This window comes from Dryobates pubescens, chromosome 13, assembly GCF_014839835.1.
Source record: "Dryobates pubescens isolate bDryPub1 chromosome 13, bDryPub1.pri, whole genome shotgun sequence".
In the NCBI taxonomy this organism is placed as follows: domain Eukaryota; kingdom Metazoa; phylum Chordata; class Aves; order Piciformes; family Picidae; genus Dryobates; species Dryobates pubescens.
Genome location: NC_071624.1, coordinates 20,241,583 through 20,260,074, shown reverse-complemented (window position 1 = coordinate 20,260,074; position 18,492 = coordinate 20,241,583). Strand labels below are relative to the sequence as shown.

The following is an 18,492-nucleotide window of genomic DNA, read 5'->3' as shown; positions in this document are numbered from 1 at the left end:
TCCCAGCCCTTGTCCAAAGTCCCTCCCCAGCTCTCCTGGAGCCCTTCAGGTACTGGGAGGCTGCTCTGAGGTCTCCCTGGAGCCTTCTCTTCTCCAGGCTGCACAGCCCCAACTCTGCCAGCCTGCCCCCACAGGGGAGGCTCTGCAGCCTTTGTGGCCATCTTTGTGGCCTCCTCTGGACCCTCTCCAGCAGTTCTATGTCCTTCTTGTGCTGGGAGCCCCAGACCTGGACACAGTGCTGCAGGTGGAGACCCCAACACAAGGATTTCATCTCTCACTTTCTCACTACTGAGACAAAACCAACCCTGCAGAGCTAAACCTGGGGGGAAATCAGTGCACAGCAGAAGCCCCCCTGGGCTCCCCGAACCCCAGCTGTGTCCTCTGGCTGCTGGGAACAGGCAGCTGCCTCCAGTATCTGCTGGGGGGCCTGGGGTGCAGTGCTGCAGGGGATGGGATGGAAGGTGGAGGAGCAGCATGGCCCTCAGGTGTGCCAGACAGGCTGGCAGGGGGGCAGCTGAGAACCCTCAGGCAGTTGTGCAATTAGCTTCCCTGAGGCTTCCCCAGGTCTGTCAGCCCCTGGGCTCCTGTAGCATCTTGGAAGGGTGGAGATCACTGCCTGCCCTCCTGGACCAAGCAAGCAGGGGCAGAGCTCCCAGTGCCCCAGCAGGCAGGGGGTGAGCCCCTGGAGCACAGAGTCCAGCAGCAGTGCAGCCATCTGCCCTGCCCCAGAGGCTGGCACTCGCTGCACTGGCACCAGGCACTGCCAGGGCTCCCCCCAGCCCCATCTCCCCACCTCTCCAAACTCCTCCCAGGAGCAGCTCCACAGCCCTGCCTCAAACTCCACAACAGGAGGGTGGGAAGGAACCAGAGCCTTGTCCCTGCAAGGCTGGCAGCCCGGGGGCTGTGCACCCTGTGCTGCTGCAGGCAGCCAGGCTGAAGCCCTGGGAGCCAGCCCGGGGCTGCAGCAGCTTTAGGCAGCTCAGAGCAGGCAGCAGAGCTGAAGGAATTAGCTGAGCCACAGCAGGGAACCTGCCCACGGCTTCCACTCTGCCTTTGGCTGAGCAGCTCAGGCTCTGGTCACAGCCTGCAGCTGCCACGGACAGCTGGAGCCCATCCAGCAGAGACTGCCCCAGCAGGGCCACTGAGGGCAGGACCAGGGCCAGGCAAGGGCAACAGAGCTGGGGAAGGGTCTGGAGAGCAGGGCTGGGGAGCAGCAGCTGAGGGAGCTGGGGGTGTTCAGCCTGGAGCAGAGGAGGCTGAGGGAGACCTCCTTGCTCTCTGCAGCTCCCTGAGAGGAGGCTGGAGCCAGGTGGGGGTTGGGCTCTGCTCCCAAGGAACAAGGACCAGCACAAGAGGGAATGGCCTCAGGCTGCCCCAGGGCAGGTTCAGGTTGGACATCAGAAGAAACTTTTGCACTGAGAGGGTTCTCCAAGCCTGGCCCAGGCTGCCCAGGGAGGGGGCTGAGTCCCCAGCCCTGGAGGCAGAGCTGTGGTGCTGAGGGCCATGGTTCAGCACCAGCCTTGGCAGAGCTGGAGTTGGTTGGACTGGAGCTCAAAGAGCTTTTGCCAAGCCAGAGCATCCTGTGGCTCTGCCAGCCCCAGCCTTGGCAGGCAGAGGATGGCTGGCCTGGATGAGCTCAAAGGGCTTTGCCAGCTGGAAGAATTCTGTGGCTCTCTGGCCCCAGAGAGGAGGCAGCAGGCACTGCTCACCTACCCCCAGCTCCCTGCTGAGCACTGGAGTCAGCAGCCAGCCTGCTGTGCTGGTGAGTCAGCTTGCAAAGGTGGAAAGAATTGTGGATCCTCTTCTTGGCCAGCTCCTTGTCCAGATTTTTGCCTCATCTCTTCCATCCTTCATTTCAAGACATTTCTCCTCCAGCTGCAGGCCTGCTGGAAGCATGAAAGGCTCACAGAGACTAACAGGCAGCCACTTCCCTCCTGAGCCCTGCAGCCTGCTCTGCTACTCGCAGATCAGTCAGGGAGGAAAATCCAGCTGGGGAATGAGCACATTTTACATCTGCTCCTTGTGCCAATGCCAACAGCTCTGAGCAGGGGGCCAGGGAGCAGCACAGGAGCCTGCCCAGGGGCTTTGCAGGGCACAGAGTCACCCAGGGGAGCACTGGGTGGTGGCAGTGAAGCAGGAGCCCCTCTCAGCACATGGAGAGCGGAGCAGCAGCTGCAGCTCAGCAGCACTGCAGCCACCCAGCTCTGCTCAGCAGGTTCCTGCCCTGGCATCCTCAGCAGCTGCTGAGAGCTCTTCCCACCAGCCCTCAGGCACAGCCACACACAGCCAGGCAGCTTCCTCCTGCCAGCTGCCCAGCTCCTTCTCTCAGCCTGAGCCAAACATGCCAGGGGACAAGAGCAGGGACATCAGCACAGCTGAGGCAGGAATCCCAGCTGGGATGGTCAGGATTCACCTGAAAGGGGAGGGACAGAGGAGGAGCCTGCCTGGAGAAGGGCAGCAAAGCTGGGGAAGGGTCTGGAGAACCTGTTGGGGAGGAGCAGCTGAGGGAGCTGGGGGTGTTGAGCCTGGAGAAGAGGAGGCTGAGGGAGACCTCCTTGCTCTCTGCAGCTCCCTGAGAGGAGGCTGCAGCCAGGTGGGGGTCCCTAGCATCAGGTGAGGAAATGTCCTGAAATTGTGCCAGGGGAGGCTTAGGTTGGAGATCAGGAGAAATTTCTTTGCTGCAGCAGTGGCCAGGGATTGGCAGAGGCTGCCCAGGGAGGTAGTGGAGTCCCCATGCCTGGAGGTGTTCAAGCAAGCTGTGGCCATGGCACCTGGGGCCAGGGTTTGGTGGCCATGGTGGTGCTGGGTTGAGGTTGGAGTGGATGAGCTCAGAGGCCTCCTTCAAACAATTCTGTGAGTTCATGATTCTCTAAGCAGCTGTTTTGAATTCAAACCTCTCCTACTCTGGCTGCAGCTCAGCAAAGGATTGAAAGACCAAAACTTGCACCCCACACCTCATGAGCAGGCAGTGTGGGGTATGAGGAGGCATCCTGCAAAGGGGAAGGGCACGGGGGGCTGGGCACTGCCCAGCTGGAGCTCAGTGTCCAGCACCTGCCACCCGCCCTGTGTCCTTCCAACAGGCCTGCTCCTGCTGGGCCCAGCCTGCAATGCTCAGCAGGCTCTGAACACCACCACCCACACACCTCCCAGCTCAGGTGACCCTCTTCAGAGCTGCAAAATGCCAGAGCAAATCAGCACCAGGCTGCTGCAGCTGCCTCCAGCTCCTTGCCTCTTGCACAAGGCACCCACCTGCTCCTCACACAGGCAGCAGCTCTGTGCCCAGCAGGGACAGCCAGCTCCTGAAACCAGAAACACAACTGCTGCAAGCAGTGAGGCAGAGGGAGGTTCTCCTCCTCCTCTGCCCTACTCAGGCCATGTCTGCAGTGCTGGGTCCAGGTCTGGGCTCCCCAGTTCAAGAGAGACAGAGAACTGCTGAAGAGAGTCCAGGGGAGGCTGCAAAGCTGCTGAGGGGCCTGGAGCAGCTCTGGGAGCAGCAAAGGCTGAGAGCCCTGGGGCTGAGAGCCTGCAGAAGAGCAGCCCCAGAGGGCAGCTGAGCAATGCTCAGCAAGAGCTAAAGGAGCTGTGGGGGGCAAGAGGCTGGGGCCAGGCTCTGCTGAGTGGTGCCCAGGGACAGCACAAGGGGCAGCAAGGGGCACAGCCTGGACCCCAGCAGGTTCCATGTGAAGAGGAGGAGAAAGTTGTTTGTTGTGAGGGTGCTGGAGGCCTGGAGCAGGCTGCCCAGAGAGGTTGTGGAGAGCTTCCAACCCGCCCTGGGCATTGTGGTGCTGGGCATTGTGCTGTGGGTGCCCTGCTGGAGCAGGGGCTGGGCTGGGTGAGCTCCAGAGGTCCCTCCCCACCCCCCCATGCTGGGGGTCTGTGAAGCCTGGTTAGCTGTAAACCCTCAGCCATGGCACAGGGCTGGCTGGCACCTCCCCATAGCCATGAGTGGGGCCTGTGTTTGCCACCTGACAATGCCCTGACCTTTGGTGCCAGATCCTCGGAGGTGTGCCCCCAGAGGCCCCTTCCCACCCCCCCAGGCCATGATTCCCTGCCCCAGGCCTGGGAGGGGCAGGGCCCACACTCACGTAGTATTTGTCGTCGTCCTCGTTGTAGGCCAACTTCACCACTCCATAGGAGCCCTGGAAGGGAACACAAAGGCACAGTCAGGGCAGCAGCTTCACAGCTTCTCCTCACTGCTCAAGGCTTGGGAGATTCTGGTCTCACAGAATGCAAAAAGCATCCTTCAAGGCCCCAGGAGGTGCTGGGTGAAGTGACCCTGCAGTGGGGCTCTGTGCTGGGGCCCTGGGCAGCAGTGCCTGGAGGGGCTGAGTGTTGGCCATCACAGAAGGCTTGGAAGGGACCTCAAAGCTCAGCCAGCTCCAGCCCCCTGCCATCCCACCAGCACAGGCTGCTCAGGGCCTCATCCAGCCTGGCCCTGAACACCTCCTGCCTTGGAGCCTCCACAACTTCTCTGGGCAACCTGTTCCACCCTCCTGGGGAAGCTCTCATCTAAATCAAGCTTTATACAGCTCAAAGCCATTGTTCCTCATCCTGGCACTCCCAGCCCTTGTCCAAAGTCCCTCCCCAGCTCTCCTGGAGCTCCTTCAGGGACTGGAAGGCTGTTCTGAGGTCTCCCTGGAGCACCTCCTGCCTTGTCTGTCCTACCCCAAAGGTGTGTTTGGGACAATCTTCACACAGGTGTTTGTGGGTGGAAGCTCTGCAGGAACTCCTTTCCCTCTGCTGCTGCAACTTCTCCCACTCTTGAGAGCAAATGGACTTTGGTGAGGACCAGCTGCCTGCTGCCCAGCTGCAGCCCTGGCTGCTGCTGTACCCACAGCTCCTGTGCCAGCCTGCAGCCAGACTCCATCCCCAGCCCTGGGGCTCTGCAGTCCTGTGTCCAGACTGCACCTCCCCTCCCAGGGAGATGGCAGTGCCATGACAACCTTCGGAAGGTTTCTCTTGACTTCCCTGGGAGCAAGAATGAAGGTCCTGGTCTCAGAGGAGCCCAACAAGCCACCTCCTTGGTCCAGGAACACAGCAGGACCAGCAGCACCCCCAGGGTGCCTGTCTGCTCACTGACCTGCAGGGAAGAAAGCAGCAGGGGAGAACCCAGCAGAGAGAGGACCTCACACCCTCCTTCAGCCCTCCTGACCCCAATGAGAGAAGCCCTTAGAGTCACAGAACTGCTGTGGTTGGAAAAGTCCTTGAAAGCCTTGAAAGCCATTGAGTCCAACCATCCAAGGCTTGGGAAAGACCACAGAGTCATCCCCAGCTCAGCACTGGCAGCTCCCTGACTAAACCACAACCTTAAGCAGCACTCTTAAGAGGGTCTGAAGAACCTCAGAGTGGTTTGGGTTGGATGGGATCTCTAAGGGTCACCCAGTCCAACCCCTCTGCAGTAAGCAAGGACCAGCCCAGGCTGCCCAGAGCCCTGCTGCAGGTGGCAGCAGCTGTGCCAGCAGCAGTGGCACCTCCAGCCTCACACCCTGCCAGCAGCCAAGCACACAGGGCAAGGGCTCCTGCCACAGCCTGGGGCCTTTCACCTGGGAGAGGAGGTTGGGCTGAAGGTGCAGGTTTGGCTGTTGGGTGAAGGCCTCTGCAGTTCAGGGACAATCCCTTCTGGCAGCTTGCAGAGAGCACCCTGGGCATCTGCAGGGTGCTGGGCAGGAGGCTGCAGTGCTCAGCAGCCCACAGCTGCAACAGCTGGGGAGGAATCTCCTCTGGATCCTTCTGCAGCTGTTCAACACCCACTGGAATGCCTCTGACATTGCCTCCACGGGCAGGGAAGCTCCAGCTGACCTTAGCCCTAACCTCTGCCCTCCCCCTTGGGCTTTGTGGGGTTTCTTTCCTTGCTAGGCTGTGCCCAAAGCTCTGGGTGCTCCATCTGGCAGGCAGCCAGCTCAGCCACTTCAGCAGGCAGGAGAATAAACTCAAGCTGCAGAGAAAGGAACTCCACTGGGACCTTGAGCAAAACCTGCTCAGACTACAACCAAGCTCCAAACCCCCAGGCAAGCTGCAAGGAGTCCTGGCCAGCAAGGGGTCCTGGGCTGGCAGAGCCTCTGCAGCCAGCTCCAGGGCTGTGCAGGAGGGCTGCTGGTGCCCAGGACAGTACCTACCTTGCCTATTTCACTCTGCAGCTTGTACTGGTTGAGTTGCACACAGTCCTGCAGATCAAAAGAGAACACAATGAGAGCCCTGCCCAGGGATCAGCACCCAGCAGGGGCAGTGCTGAAGGCCCAAACCTCAGCTCCAGTGCCCTGTGTTCCACTCCAGAGGCTGCAGCCCAGGACAAAGCAGCCCTGGGCTGAATGCTGACACAGGCTGTGCTGGTGAAACACCAAGCACCCCTCCAGCCAGCTCCCAGCACAGCTCCAGGCTCAGCCCAGGAGCATTCCAGCTGCTGGAATGGTTATGGGGCAGGGGGTTGATTGCTGGAGCCCTGAGCAGGCTGCCCAGAGAGGTTGTGGAGTGTCCTTGTGTGGAGAGCTTCTAACCCTCCCCGGGCATTGTGCTGCTGGGCATTGTGCTGTGGGTGCCCTGCTGGAGCAGGGCTTGGCCTGAGTGAGCTCCAAAGCTCCCCTCCAGCCCTCCCTGCTGGGACTGTGTGAGCAGACTCACTCCCCAGGGCAAGGCTCTGCTTGGCACCATGGAGACTTTCACAAAGGAAGCAGGGACAGGTTGGTGCTGAGGCCTCCTGCCCTGCTGCTGAGGCCTCCTGCCCTGGCTTTGCCCCTGCTCAGCTCCCCAGCCCTTGCTTTGTCCTGGGCAGCAGGGCAGGATGGGGAAGTGCCCTGCAGAGCAGCTCAGAGAAGCAGCCAGCACTGTGGAAGCCTCCAAGCCCCTCAGCTCTGCCTGCCCTTCACAGCAGCCCTGCAGGGAGCAGCTCCTGCTGCAGGCCTCCAGCTCCCCTCAGCAGTGAGGGCAGCCCCTGCCTGCAGCACAACCTCCTGCTCTGCACTGCACCAAGGCAGCCTGTGGGCAGCACTGTGCTGCTGCCCCTGGCCAGCACTGCTGAGGCAGCCCTGCAGCCTCTCTGAGGGACACAGCCCACCCAGGCGCCCCCTGGCCTGAGTGCAAGGAGCAGGGGCTAAGCCCTGGCCCTGTGTCCAGACACCACCCTCTGACCAGCACCCTCCACCAGCACCCTCTTACCCCTGCCTACAAGGGACCTCCCCCACCCTCCCCCACCCCTCCCCATCTCCAGGAGCAGCTCCTGACCTCCCCTGCAGCCAGATGGAGGCAGTGAGCAGGGGCAGGATGGCCCCGGGGGGGAGGGGGTTGGCAGGGAGGGCTGAAGGCTGGGAGCAGCCAGGGCTCTGCTCTCACCATGGCCACATCCCCACCTGACAGAGCCACAGGATGCTCTGGCTTGGCAAAAGCTCTTTGAGCTCCAGTCCAACCAACTCCAGCTCTGCCAAGGCTGGTGCTGAACCATGGCCCTCAGCACCACAGCTCTGCCTCCAGGGCTGGGGACTCAGCCCCCTCCCTGGGCAGCCTGGGCCAGGCTTGGAGAACCCTCTCAGTGCAAAAGTTTCTTCTGATGTCCAACCTGAACCTGCCCTGGGGCAGCCTGAGGCTATTCCCTCTTGTGCTGGTCCTTGTTCCTTGGGAGCAGAGCCCAACCCCCACCTGGCTCCAGCCTCCTCTCAGGGAGCTGCAGAGAGCAAGGAGGTCTCCCTCAGCCTCCTCTCCTCCAGGCTGAACACCCCCAGCTCCCTCAGCTGCTCCTCCCCAGCCCTGTTCTCCAGACCCTTCCCCAGCTCTGTTGCCCTTTCTGCCCTGCTCCAGCTCCTCAGTGTCCTTCTGGGAGCGAGGGCCCAGAACTGACCCCAGCAGCCAAGGGGAGGCCTCAGCAGGGCTGGGCAGGGGGGCAGTCTCTGCCCCTGGGCACACCCTGTCACGTATCAGCTGCATAACAGCAGAAGATTCTATCTCCAGGGGGTTCTGGTTGAACAACAGTGGAAGAGGACAAACCCCCACACCCTGGCTGTGTGTGGAAGGACCAGAGCTGTTCCGCTGCCCTGTGCTCTGGCCCAGGCTGCCCAGGGCAGTGGTGGAGTCCCCAGCCCTGGAGGTGTTTCAAAGAGGCAGAGATGTGGTGCTGAGGACCATGGGTTAGCAGCAGCCTTGGCAGAGTCAGAGAGTGGTTGGCCTGGATGAGCTTGAAGGACTTCCATGAGGAGCCAGAGCTGTTTCCACAGGGAGACATTCCTGGAAGCAAGCAGGCTGCTGCCTGGCCCAGGCTGAAATGGAGATTGTGTCCTCTGGAAGCAGCAGGTTCCCCTGCCTGAGAGCAGCCACAGCTCTCAGCAGCTCTGAGACAGCCTTTAAAGAGAAGCAGGGGAGAGAAGACTGGGAACTAAAAGCCAGAAGTGAAGAGAGTGCTGGCTTCACCTCATGCTTCATGCAGCAGCACTTCCAAAACCAGACACTCTGAAAGCAAAAGCCAGGGAAGAGGCCTCAGGGGCAGCCACGGCTGCAAGTGAGGAAGTTGTGAGGCATGGCAGAGGCCAGCCAGGCAGCCCAGAGCTCCTGCAGGCAAGGCAGAGACAGACTTTGACTCAACATCCACAGCCCAGGACAGAATGGCAGCCCAGCACCACACAGGCTGCAGGAGCACCAGGTCAGCAGGCACAGTGCTGGCTGCAGCCTCACTGCACAGCCCGGTCCCTGGGTGCCTCCTGAACCTGCTGCAAGAGATGCAGCTGCTGAGAGAGGCCTGCTGGGAGAAACCTGCTGAGCTTGGGTGCTCTACCAAGCCACTGGCCAGAGCTGGGCAGCACAGGCTCAGCTTTGCTGTCCTCACCCTCTGCAGCCCCCCAGGGCAGGAGCCTGGGCACCTCCTGGCAGTGGCTGGCAGAGTGCAAGGGGCTGGGCTGGAGGCAGCCCCGTGCCAGCCTCTCTGCACCAGCAGCTTTGGGCTGCCTCCTCTCAAAGCTTGCCCTGAGAGGGGTGGAAGTGTGGCTAAAGGTTAATTAACTCAGGGTAATTAGCAATGCCTGGGGGAACTCCTGTCTCAAGAGTGGCTGCCGAGCATCTTCCCAGGAAAGCTGTGGTCTGACCACCCCAGGCAGACCTCTGGCAGGGTGAGTCTGGGGGTCTCAAGGCTCAAGGGGAAGCTCTCCAGGCCATGCTGTGCAGCAGCTTGGTTCCCACCCTGCCCTGCTCCTGGTTTACCTGGGGCATGACAAGGAAATTCTGACCTCAGGAAGGAAACTGAGCAGCTCCCACAGCTGGAGGAGAGCGAGACCTGGATCAGCCCCACACCAAAGCACTGCCTCTCACTGCTCTTGGCACCAGGCTGGCCAAAGGAGCAGGAGCCCCAGCCAAAGGTCTGGAAGGAAAGGACAGAGCAGTGCTTTATTCTCCGTGCCTCTGGGATAAGCCATGGCCAGCAAGGGCAGGGCAAGTCCCTTTGGCAGCTCATCCCCCGGCTGCAGGCTGGGGCCAGCAGCAGCACTGAGGGGGCAGCACCCTGGCCTGACTCATCCTCTCCACACCCAGCTGCAGACCCCCAGGCAGTGGGGAGCTGCAGCAGCCTCCTGCTGTTCCCAAGGGGTGTCCAGCAGGGCTGGAAGAGCCTGAAGGCCAGGAGTGGGTGGATGCAGGGAGAGCAAGGGAATGTGTGAGAGAGAAAGGAAGATTCAGGCAGAAAGGACTGCAGAAGAGAAGGCACAAAGCAGTGAGCTGTGCTGGCAGCCCTGGGGAGCAGGCCTGCAGAGAGACTTCTGCTCTTCCAGCCCCTCCTCAGGGAAGGCTTCCCTTGGCCACCTAGGGAGGCTGGCCTGGGGTGGCAGAATGAATGAAACCAGCAATGCCCTTCCCAGTGCCAGTGCCCAGCACCCAGCAGCTCTGCCCAGCACCCAGCACCTCTGCCCTTTCACCCCAGAATCACACAACTGGTCTGCTCCTGGGGACAAAGGGAGGGAAGAGGAGCTGCTGCTGCCAGCCCAGCTGCCTGAAGGTTGGTGAGGAGATGAGTGGGGGCTGCTGTGGGGGGCTGCTGTGCCATAAACCCAGAGAACCACAGAATCAGTTTGGCTGGAAGAGACCTTTGAGGTCATCCAGCCCAACCCTTAAGCCAGGGCATCCCTGAGCCATGGCCCTCAGCACCACTTCTACCCAGCCCTGGAGGGGTTTCAAAGCTGTGGACTGCCCTGGGCTGCCTGCTGCCTTATCACAGGTGAAAGCCTGGGCACTGGAGGTGGCACAGGCCCCTGGAACATGGTGACAAGGCCCCAGCAGTCTGCACAAACATGACCACAGACAGCCTTGCTGTGCTGGGGGCCCCAGAGCTGGAGGCAGTGCTGCAGGTGGGCTCTGGGCAGAGCAGAGGGGCAGAATCCCCTCCCTGTGCTGCTGCTCTCCCTGCTCTGGCTGCAGCTCAGCACTCAGTGCCTGCTCTCCACTTCTCATCTGAGTTCCCTGCAGTCTCTCAGCCAGTGTAGACTCAGACTGCTAGGGGCTGGAAAGTCTCCAGAGATCATTGAGCCCGAGCCCCCTGCCAGAGCAGGGTCACCAGATCAGGGCAGGGCACACAGGAACCAGCCGGGGGGGGGTGGAAAGTCTCCAGAGCAGGAGCAGCCTCAGCCTCTCTGGGCAGCCTGCTCCAGAGCAGGAGCAGCCTCAGCCTCTCTGGGCAGCCTGCTCCAGAGCAGGAGCAGCCTCAGCCTCTCTGGGCAGCCTGCTCCAGAGCAGGAGCAGCCTCAGCCTGTCTGGGCAGCCTGCTCCAGAGCAGGAGCAGCCTCAGCCTGTCTGGGCAGCCTGCTCCAGAGCAGGAGCAGCCTCAGCCTGTCTGGGCAGCCTGCTCCAGAGCAGGAGCAGCCTCAGCCTGTCTGGGCAGCCTGCTCCAGAGCAGGAGCAGCCTCAGCCTCTCTGGGCAGCCTGCTCCAGAGCAGGAGCAGCCTCAGCCTCTCTGGGCAGCCTGCTCCAGAGCAGGAGCAGCCTCAGCCTCTCTGGGCAGCCTGCTCCAGAGCAGGAGCAGCCTCAGCCTCTCTGGGCAGCCTGCTCCAGAGCAGGAGCAGCCTCAGCCTCTCTGGGCAGCCTGCTCCAGAGCAGGAGCAGCCTCAGCCTCTCTGGGCAGCCTGCTCCAGAGCAGGAGCAGCCTCAGCCTCTCTGGGCAGCCTGCTCCAGAGCAGGAGCAGCCTCAGCCTCTCTGGGCAGCCTGCTCCAGAGCAGGAGCAGCCTCAGCCTCTCTGGGCAGCCTGCTCCAGAGCAGGAGCAGCCTCAGCCTGTCTGGGCAGCCTGCTCCAGAGCAGGAGCAGCCTCAGCCTCTCTGGGCAGCCTGCTCCAGAGCAGGAGCAGCCTCAGCCTCTCTGGGCAGCCTGCTCCAGAGCAGGAGCAGCCTCAGCCTCTCTGGGCAGCCTGCTCCAGAGCAGGAGCAGCCTCAGCCTCTCTGGGCAGCCTGCTCCAGAGCAGGAGCAGCCTCAGCCTCTCTGGGCAGCCTGCTCCAGAGCAGGAGCAGCCTCAGCCTCTCTGGGCAGCCTGCTCCAGAGCAGGAGCAGCCTCAGCCTCTCTGGGCAGCCTGCTCCAGGCTCCAGCAGCCTCACACCAAAGCCTCTCCTCATGCTGAAGTGGAACCCCCTGGGTTCCAGCCTGTGTCCCTTTTGGTATTCCTTGGAGGATACCTTTGCTGTCTCTCTGAGCTTGGATGATGAAGCACAGCTCCCAGAGCAGCACCTCTGAGCACAGCTCTCATCTGGGCTCTCTTCCCCCTCCCAACCCAGTGACTCCCAGTGCCCATGGCCGATGGTTTCCAGCCAGCACAGCTCTGTTCAGCATCTGTGCTGCCCCACAGCAGGGCTCCAAGGTGACCTCAGAGAGACCACCAAAGACTGCCTGAAGAGTGGCTGCAGGAGCTGCATCTACACTGCAGTACCTGGAGGGGCTGGGCAGGGACTGTGCCCAGGGCCTGTGGGGATGGGATGAGAGGCAATGGTTTGCACCTGCAGCAGGGCAGAGTTAGGTTGGACCAGGAGGAAGCTCTGCACAGTGAGGCTGGGGAGGCACTGGAGCAGGCTGCCCAGGGAGGTGGTGGAGGCCCTGTCCCTGGAGGCTCCAGCTGGAGGTGTCCCTGATGCCTGCAGGGGGCTGGCTTCCATCCCCAGGCACTCTGTGGCTCTGCAGCTCAAAGAAGCATTTCCCAGCCCAAGCAGGGTCTGCTGCTGGCAGGGTGCAGATGCTGTGGGAGAGGCTGCAGTGCCTGCGAGCCTGCAGCTGGGAGGTGTCAGGCACACTGCAGCACTCTGGCAGGAGTGCAGCCAACTCCTGGCACAGGCAAGGCACTGCAGGATGGGATTGCTGGCACCCAAGTCACGTCTGCCCCCACCAGCTGGCCTCTCCCTCCCCTTCTCCCTCCCCAGAGCACAGGGCTGCTGGCAGAGGAGCTGCAGGCTCTGCAAGTGAGGCCCTGCAGGCTGGGGGCCACAGCCCATCACACATCTGCTGTGACCTGCCACCAGACCCCAGGACCATGGCAGCTCTGCCCCTGCCAGATCCACCCCTGCCAGATCCACCCCTGCCATTCACCCCCTGCCAGATCCACCTCTGCCAGATCCACACCCCTGCCAGACCCACCCCTGCCAGACCCACCCTGCCACCCACCCCTGCCAGATCCACACTGCCAGACCCACCCTGCCACCCACCCCTGCCAGATCCACGCTGCCAGACCCACCCCTGCCAGATCCACGCTGCCAGACCCACCCTGCCACCCACCCCTGCCAGATCCACGCTGCCAGACCCACCCTGCCACCCACCCCTGCCAGATCCACGCTGCCACACCCACCCTGCCACCCACCCCTGCCAGACCCACCCATGCCAGATCCACCCTGCCACCCACTCCTGCCAGACCCACTCTGCCAGATCCACCCTGCCAGATCCACCCCTGCCACCCCCCAGAGGTGCCAGGGTTCCCTCCCCTGCTCAGGAGGCCACCCCCCAGCCTCACAGGTGCTGATCTCCAGGCCCCCTGGTTCCACACTGGGCAGAGTCAGCTGCAGTGAGTATGGTACAGGGCAGGGCCAGGGTGTCTGGAGCAGCAGGGTGCCAAGGGCAGCACCTGGCACAGCCACACTCAGCAGCATGCTGTGCACCACCCAGGGGAGGAAGGCTCAGCCTGGGGCTGCTCCTGAGCCCTGGCTGCCCCGGCACAGGGGCCAGGCACAGCACGGAGGGGAGCTCACAGCTCAGCACTGCCAGCTCCAGAGGCACAGCAGGTTGACAGCCCCTGCAGAGCACCCATCCCTCAGCAGGCACAAGAGGAAGCAGAGGCCTCTCCTGAGCTGGCCTCCTGTGGCAGCAGGGCACAGCTGCAGCCCTCCCTGCAGGGCCAGGCCAGCAGGTCCCTGCCCAGCAGGTCCCTGCCCAGCACGCTGCCTCCTCTCTGCTCTGGCACTGCTGAGCCCGTGGGGCTGTGGCACCCCCAGGCAGCCCCCAGCCCTCTCTCTGCCCTGCCCCACTCCTACACAGGAATGGGAACCCAGCTCAGCCTGGGCACAAAGGCAAGGCCTGGAAAGTTGGGTCTGTTCCAGAAATTGCAGGTAAAAACCACAGGACCAGGCCTGGGGATGACTCAGGAGTGAGACCCAAAGCAGCTGCCAGCACTGCTCACACTGTGGTCCCTTGCAGCACTCCTGACCCTGCACACTGAACCCCTGCCCCAGCCAGGGGAACTCCTTTTGGCTTCAAGAAACACCAACTTCACACCACCTGCACTGGCTGGCACCCAGAGAGAGCCCTGCTGCAGGTCCCTTCTTCATGAGCACTGCTGAGAGCATGGCAGGGGACAGGGAACAGCCTCCCTCTTGTGCTGCCAGGGGGAGGGCAAGGAGCAGCCACAACATGAGGAGCTGCAACCAGCAGCCACTTGCACCAAGACCCTTGGGCACCACCAGTGTGTGACAGCCTGGGATGGGGCTGAGGCCAGGAGAGCAGCCACAAAACAGACAGCAGGGACAGATGCAGGCACCCAGAGACACTCTCTGAACCCCAGAATCCCAGCAGGGTGAGGCTGGAAGGGACCTCTGGGAATCACCCAGCCCAACCCCTGCCCCAGCAGGGCACCCACAGCACAATGTCCAGGAGCACAGTGCCCAGGGTGGGTTGGAAGCTCTCCACACAAGGACACTCCACAACCTCCCTGGGCAGCCTGCTCCAGGCCTCCAGCACCCTCACAACAAACAACTTTCTCCTCCTCTTCACATCCAACCTCCTGGGGTCCAGTTTGTGCCCTTTGCTTTTTGTCCTGTCCCTGGGCACCACTGAGCAGAGTCTGGCCCCAGCCTCTTGCCCCCTACAGCTCCTTGAGCTCTTGCTGAGCATTGCTCAGCTCCCCTCTGGGGCTGCTCTTCTGCAGGCTCTCAGCCCCAGGGCTCTCAGCCTTTGCTGCTCCCAGAGCTGCTCCAGGCCCCTCAGCACCTTTGCAGCCTCCCCTGGACTCTCTCCAGCAGTTCTCTGTCTCTCCTGAACTGGGGAGTCCAGACCTGGACCCAGCACTGCAGACATGGCCTGAGTAGGGCAGAGCAGAGTGGAAGGAGAACCTCTTGAGCTGGAGCAGAGGAAGGTCATCACTGCTGTTACACTCTGAGCACAAAGGAGCAGGAGGCACCAGTAGCCCTCAAGCTCTGTAAGATGAAAGCATGCCTTCAGCAGGGGCAGGATGACAGCAGCCAGGTCATCTCCAGCAGCTCAAAGCCACCAAACACCATCAGCAGAGCTGCTGTGACTGATAAACCCCCGAGGGACACATCCAGCAGGGACACAAGAGCAGAGCCCCTCGGTCACAGCCCTTCCCCTGCCTGCCGCTGCTCCTCAGCAGGCTCCTGGCTCCCACACAGCTCTGTGGCAGGCACACGAGGGCTGAGGGAGCCAAGGTGAGGAGCAGGGCTGCAGCCAGCAGCGGTCTAGGGCGGCTGCAGGGATGTTCAACCGTCCCAAGCTTGTCTGCAGGGACTATTTCCCTTAGCAACCCCAGGGCTCTCAGCCCCGTGCTGCAGGAGCCCCCCAGCAGCAGCAGCCCTACCTCAGCGTCCGAGATGGAGACGCGGTGGGACTCGACGGTCGGCCTGCGGAGGACGCGCGGGGACGGCCCCGTGGCGTAGGGGCCGCAGCCTGGGCTGCCGCTGGAGGCCGCAGAACCTCCCGAGGATCTCTCCTGAAGGGACAGCTTCCTGCTGGACAGGACAGGCCTGGAGAGCGGTGTGCCGGGGGCAGGGCTGCAGGCAGCCTCCCCGGAGGGCCGGGCGGGCGGCCGGGCGCCGCCGGCTCCGTTGCGCTGCGCGGCTGCGATGCTCTGTCCGGAGGCTGCGTCGCTCCCGGCGCTGTCCTCGGCCCTGCCCGGGCCGGCGGCCAGCCGCAGGGCTGCCACCCGCTCTGCCAGCTGCCTCCGTGTGTCCTGGCAGCAGGGCTCTGCGGCTCCGGCCATGCCATCTGCTGCAGAGTCCCCCATGGCCACATCCAGCTGCGCCGCTCTCCGGTGGGACGGCAGAGAGCTGCGGGCAGGGCTCACAGAGCGCGCACGGCACGGGGGAGCCGCTCCGGGAGATACCTACAGGAGACACAAACAGAGCTGGGCTGAAGGCTCAGGCAACACAAACACAACCACGAGACCCAGCTCTGGCTTCCTGCTGCACAGCAGAGGGAAGGAGCAGCGGCGGCAGGCCGGGAGCGGGTCACAAACGCTGCGACAGGAAAGGAGCTGCGTGCCGGGGACAGAGATCAGCAACAAGTGCCACGGCCAGGGAGAGCTTCCCTCCCAGCAGCCCAGCAGGCAGCCAGAGCTGGCAGAGCAGGGAGAGGCACAGCCCAGGCTGCAGTCAGGCCTCCACCTCTGGAATTCCTGCTCATGAGGTGCAAGAGCTTCTGCTGTGCAGCCACGCTCAACATCACAGCAGAGCCACGGACCCTGCACACCTCCCCTGCACTCAGCGCTGCTGGGGTTGGGTATTGGCCCTCACTCCCAGAAGGACACTGAGGAGCTGGAGCAGGGCCAGAGAAGGGCAACAGATCTGGGGAAGGGTCTGGAGAGCAGGGCTGGGGAGGAGCAGCTGAGGGAGCTGGGGGTGTTGAGCCTGGAGAAGAGGAGGCTGAGGGAGACCTCCTTGCTCTCTGCAGCTCCCTGAGAGGAGGCTGGAGCCAGGTGGGGGCTGGGCTCTGCTCCCTAGGCTCAAGCTCCAGCCTCCTCCAGGCTCACCACCCCCAGCTCCCTCAGCTGCTCCTCCCCAGCCCTGTTCTCCAGACCCTTCCCCAGCATTGTTGCCCTTCTCTGGACCTGCTCCAGCTCCTCAGTGTCCTTCTTGGAGTGAGGGGCCCAGAACTGACCCTAGGACTCAAGTTGTGGCTCAGCAGTGCTGAGTCCAGGGCCATGGCAGTACCTGGTACCACCATGTACAAAGCAGGTACCAGCCCTTCCCCCATGAAGGCCTTGCAGGCAATTTTAAGAGCAATTAGCAGCCCCTAATACCTCTGAACTCATCTCCAGGCTACCAGCCCACAGCTTTCTGTGGCAGGGAAGGACCAGGTGACCTTTGAAGGTCCCTTGCAGCCAGAGCAGGCTGTGACCCTGTGCACAGAGCTCAGGAATCCCCACAGGAGCTTCCCCAGCTCCATCCTCTTCCACCCTCCATGTGCTAATGGCACAATTAAAGCCATTTGCATAATCAGAGGCAATTACATTAACTGCACACATAAGCAATAACCAACCCAAAATCACTGTGAAGAAAAGGCTCCTGCTTAAGAAAATTCCTCTAAGCAGAAAACTTTGAGGAGTGCAAAATCCTCCCAAGGCAGAGAGACAGCAGCAGAGCTCCCAGGCAGGGCTGGAGGGCCAGGAGCCTGGCACAGCAGCACCTGGCTGGGGGCAGCTCTGGGCACATTTTACCCAGGCCTGTGGTGGGGAAAGCACACAGCACAGAGTCCAGTCCTGTTCAACACCAGGGTGAAGGCTTGGAGTGCAGCCTCAGCCAGCTGCTGATGGTCCCAGGCTGGGAGCAGTGGCTGACAGCCCTCAGGCTGTGCTGCCATCCAGCCAGGCCTGGCCAGGCTGCAGAGCTGGGCACAGGGAACCTCATGGAGCTCACCAAGGGCAAGGGCAGGGTCCTGGCCCTGGGGAGGAACAACCTCCTGCAGCAGCACAGCTGAGGGGGGACCTGCTGGGAATATGAGGAAAGCTGCTGAGGGGCCTGGAGCAGCTCTGGGAGGAGCAAAGGCTGAGAGCCCTGGGGCTGAGAGCCTGCAGAAGAACAGCCCCAGAGGGCAGCTGAGCAATGCTCAGCAAGAGCTAAAGGAGCTATGGGGGGCAAGAGGCTGGGGCCAGGCTCTGCTCAGTGGTGCCCAGGGACAGCACAAGGGGCAGTGGGCACAGCCTGGACCCCAGGAGGTTCCATCTGATGATCTGGAATTAGGAAATTTTTCTTCCCCTTGAGGGATGTCCAGGCCTGGCCCAGGCTGCCCAGGGCAGTGCTGGAGTCCTCAGCCCTGCAGGGATTGCAGTGCTGTGGAGCTGTGGTGCTGAGGCCATGGTCCAGTGGTGCCCTGGCAGTGCTGGGTTCATGGCTGGACTCAATGATCTTAAAGGTCTCTTCCAACCAAGATGGTTCAATGATGCTCTGAAAAGGCCAAGTGCAGCTTGCAGCATGCTGAGGGGAAGCTGAACCAGCAGCTCCTGGCCCCCAGCTGCAGCACTGCAGCCTGGTACAGCTGGAACTGGCACAGCACCAGCTCACAGAGGCTCCTCCTGGGGTCAGTGCAGGATCTGTGCAGCACAGGGAACAGACTGAGCTTGAGGAGGAGGTGGTGGTGGAAGAGGAAGCAAAGCCATGGCTGCTGTCACTTGCTGAGGGGCAGTGTGACCCCTGGGAGAGGAGGCAGTGGGGGCAGGGAGCACAGCTTGGGGCAGGGGACATTTGGGCAGTCTGTGAGGGGGAGCTGAGAAGGTCAGAGGGCAGAAGGTGTAAAGGTTCAGAGTGTTTGTGACATGTTAACAAGCAAGGCAGCAGCCAGAGACTTACCAGAACCAGAGTGGCTTGGAAGGGACCTTAAAACTCATCCAGTTCCAGCCCCCTGCCATGGGCAGGGACACCTCCCACCAGCCCAGGCTGCTCAAGGCCTCATCCAGCCTGGCCTTGGACATTTCCAGGGATGAGCTGGAAAGCTGGGGAGGGAGTTTTTATCAAGTGGTGACAGGATGAGGGGCAATAGTTTGACCTGGAGGCAGTGCTGCAGGTGGGATCTGAGCAGAGCAGAGGGGCAGAATCCCCTCCCTGTGCTGCTGCTCTCCCTGCTCTGCCTGCAGCTCAGCACTCAGCTGGCTCTGGGCTGCCAGGGACCATTGCTGGCTCCTGTCAAGTCTCTCATGATCCATGAGGAAAAGAAATCCCTCAGGATTAGGTATCTGTAGCATTTAGGCTGCTCCCTGCAGCAGTGACCCCTTGGATGTCTGCACCAGGGGGAGGCAAGTGGCAGGTTCCCATTTCAGTCTGAGATGAGCCATCTGCT

At 62.1% G+C, this 18,492-nt stretch overlaps 1 protein-coding gene across 1 annotated transcript in view; it reads right to left on the bottom strand.

Moving 5' to 3' along the window:
• The window catches only part of CAMKK1 (calcium/calmodulin dependent protein kinase kinase 1), an 85,915-nt gene that overhangs the window by 32,961 nt on the left and 34,462 nt on the right, over positions 1–18,492 (bottom strand). The window contains exons 2-4 of the mRNA XM_054166967.1: positions 15,020–15,544; positions 6,117–6,164; positions 4,086–4,139 (exon numbers count right to left, since the gene is read on the bottom strand). Of these exons, the coding sequence (XP_054022942.1) occupies positions 4,086–4,139; positions 6,117–6,164; positions 15,020–15,544 (627 nt within the window). The remainder of the gene's footprint in view (positions 1–4,085; positions 4,140–6,116; positions 6,165–15,019; positions 15,545–18,492) is intronic.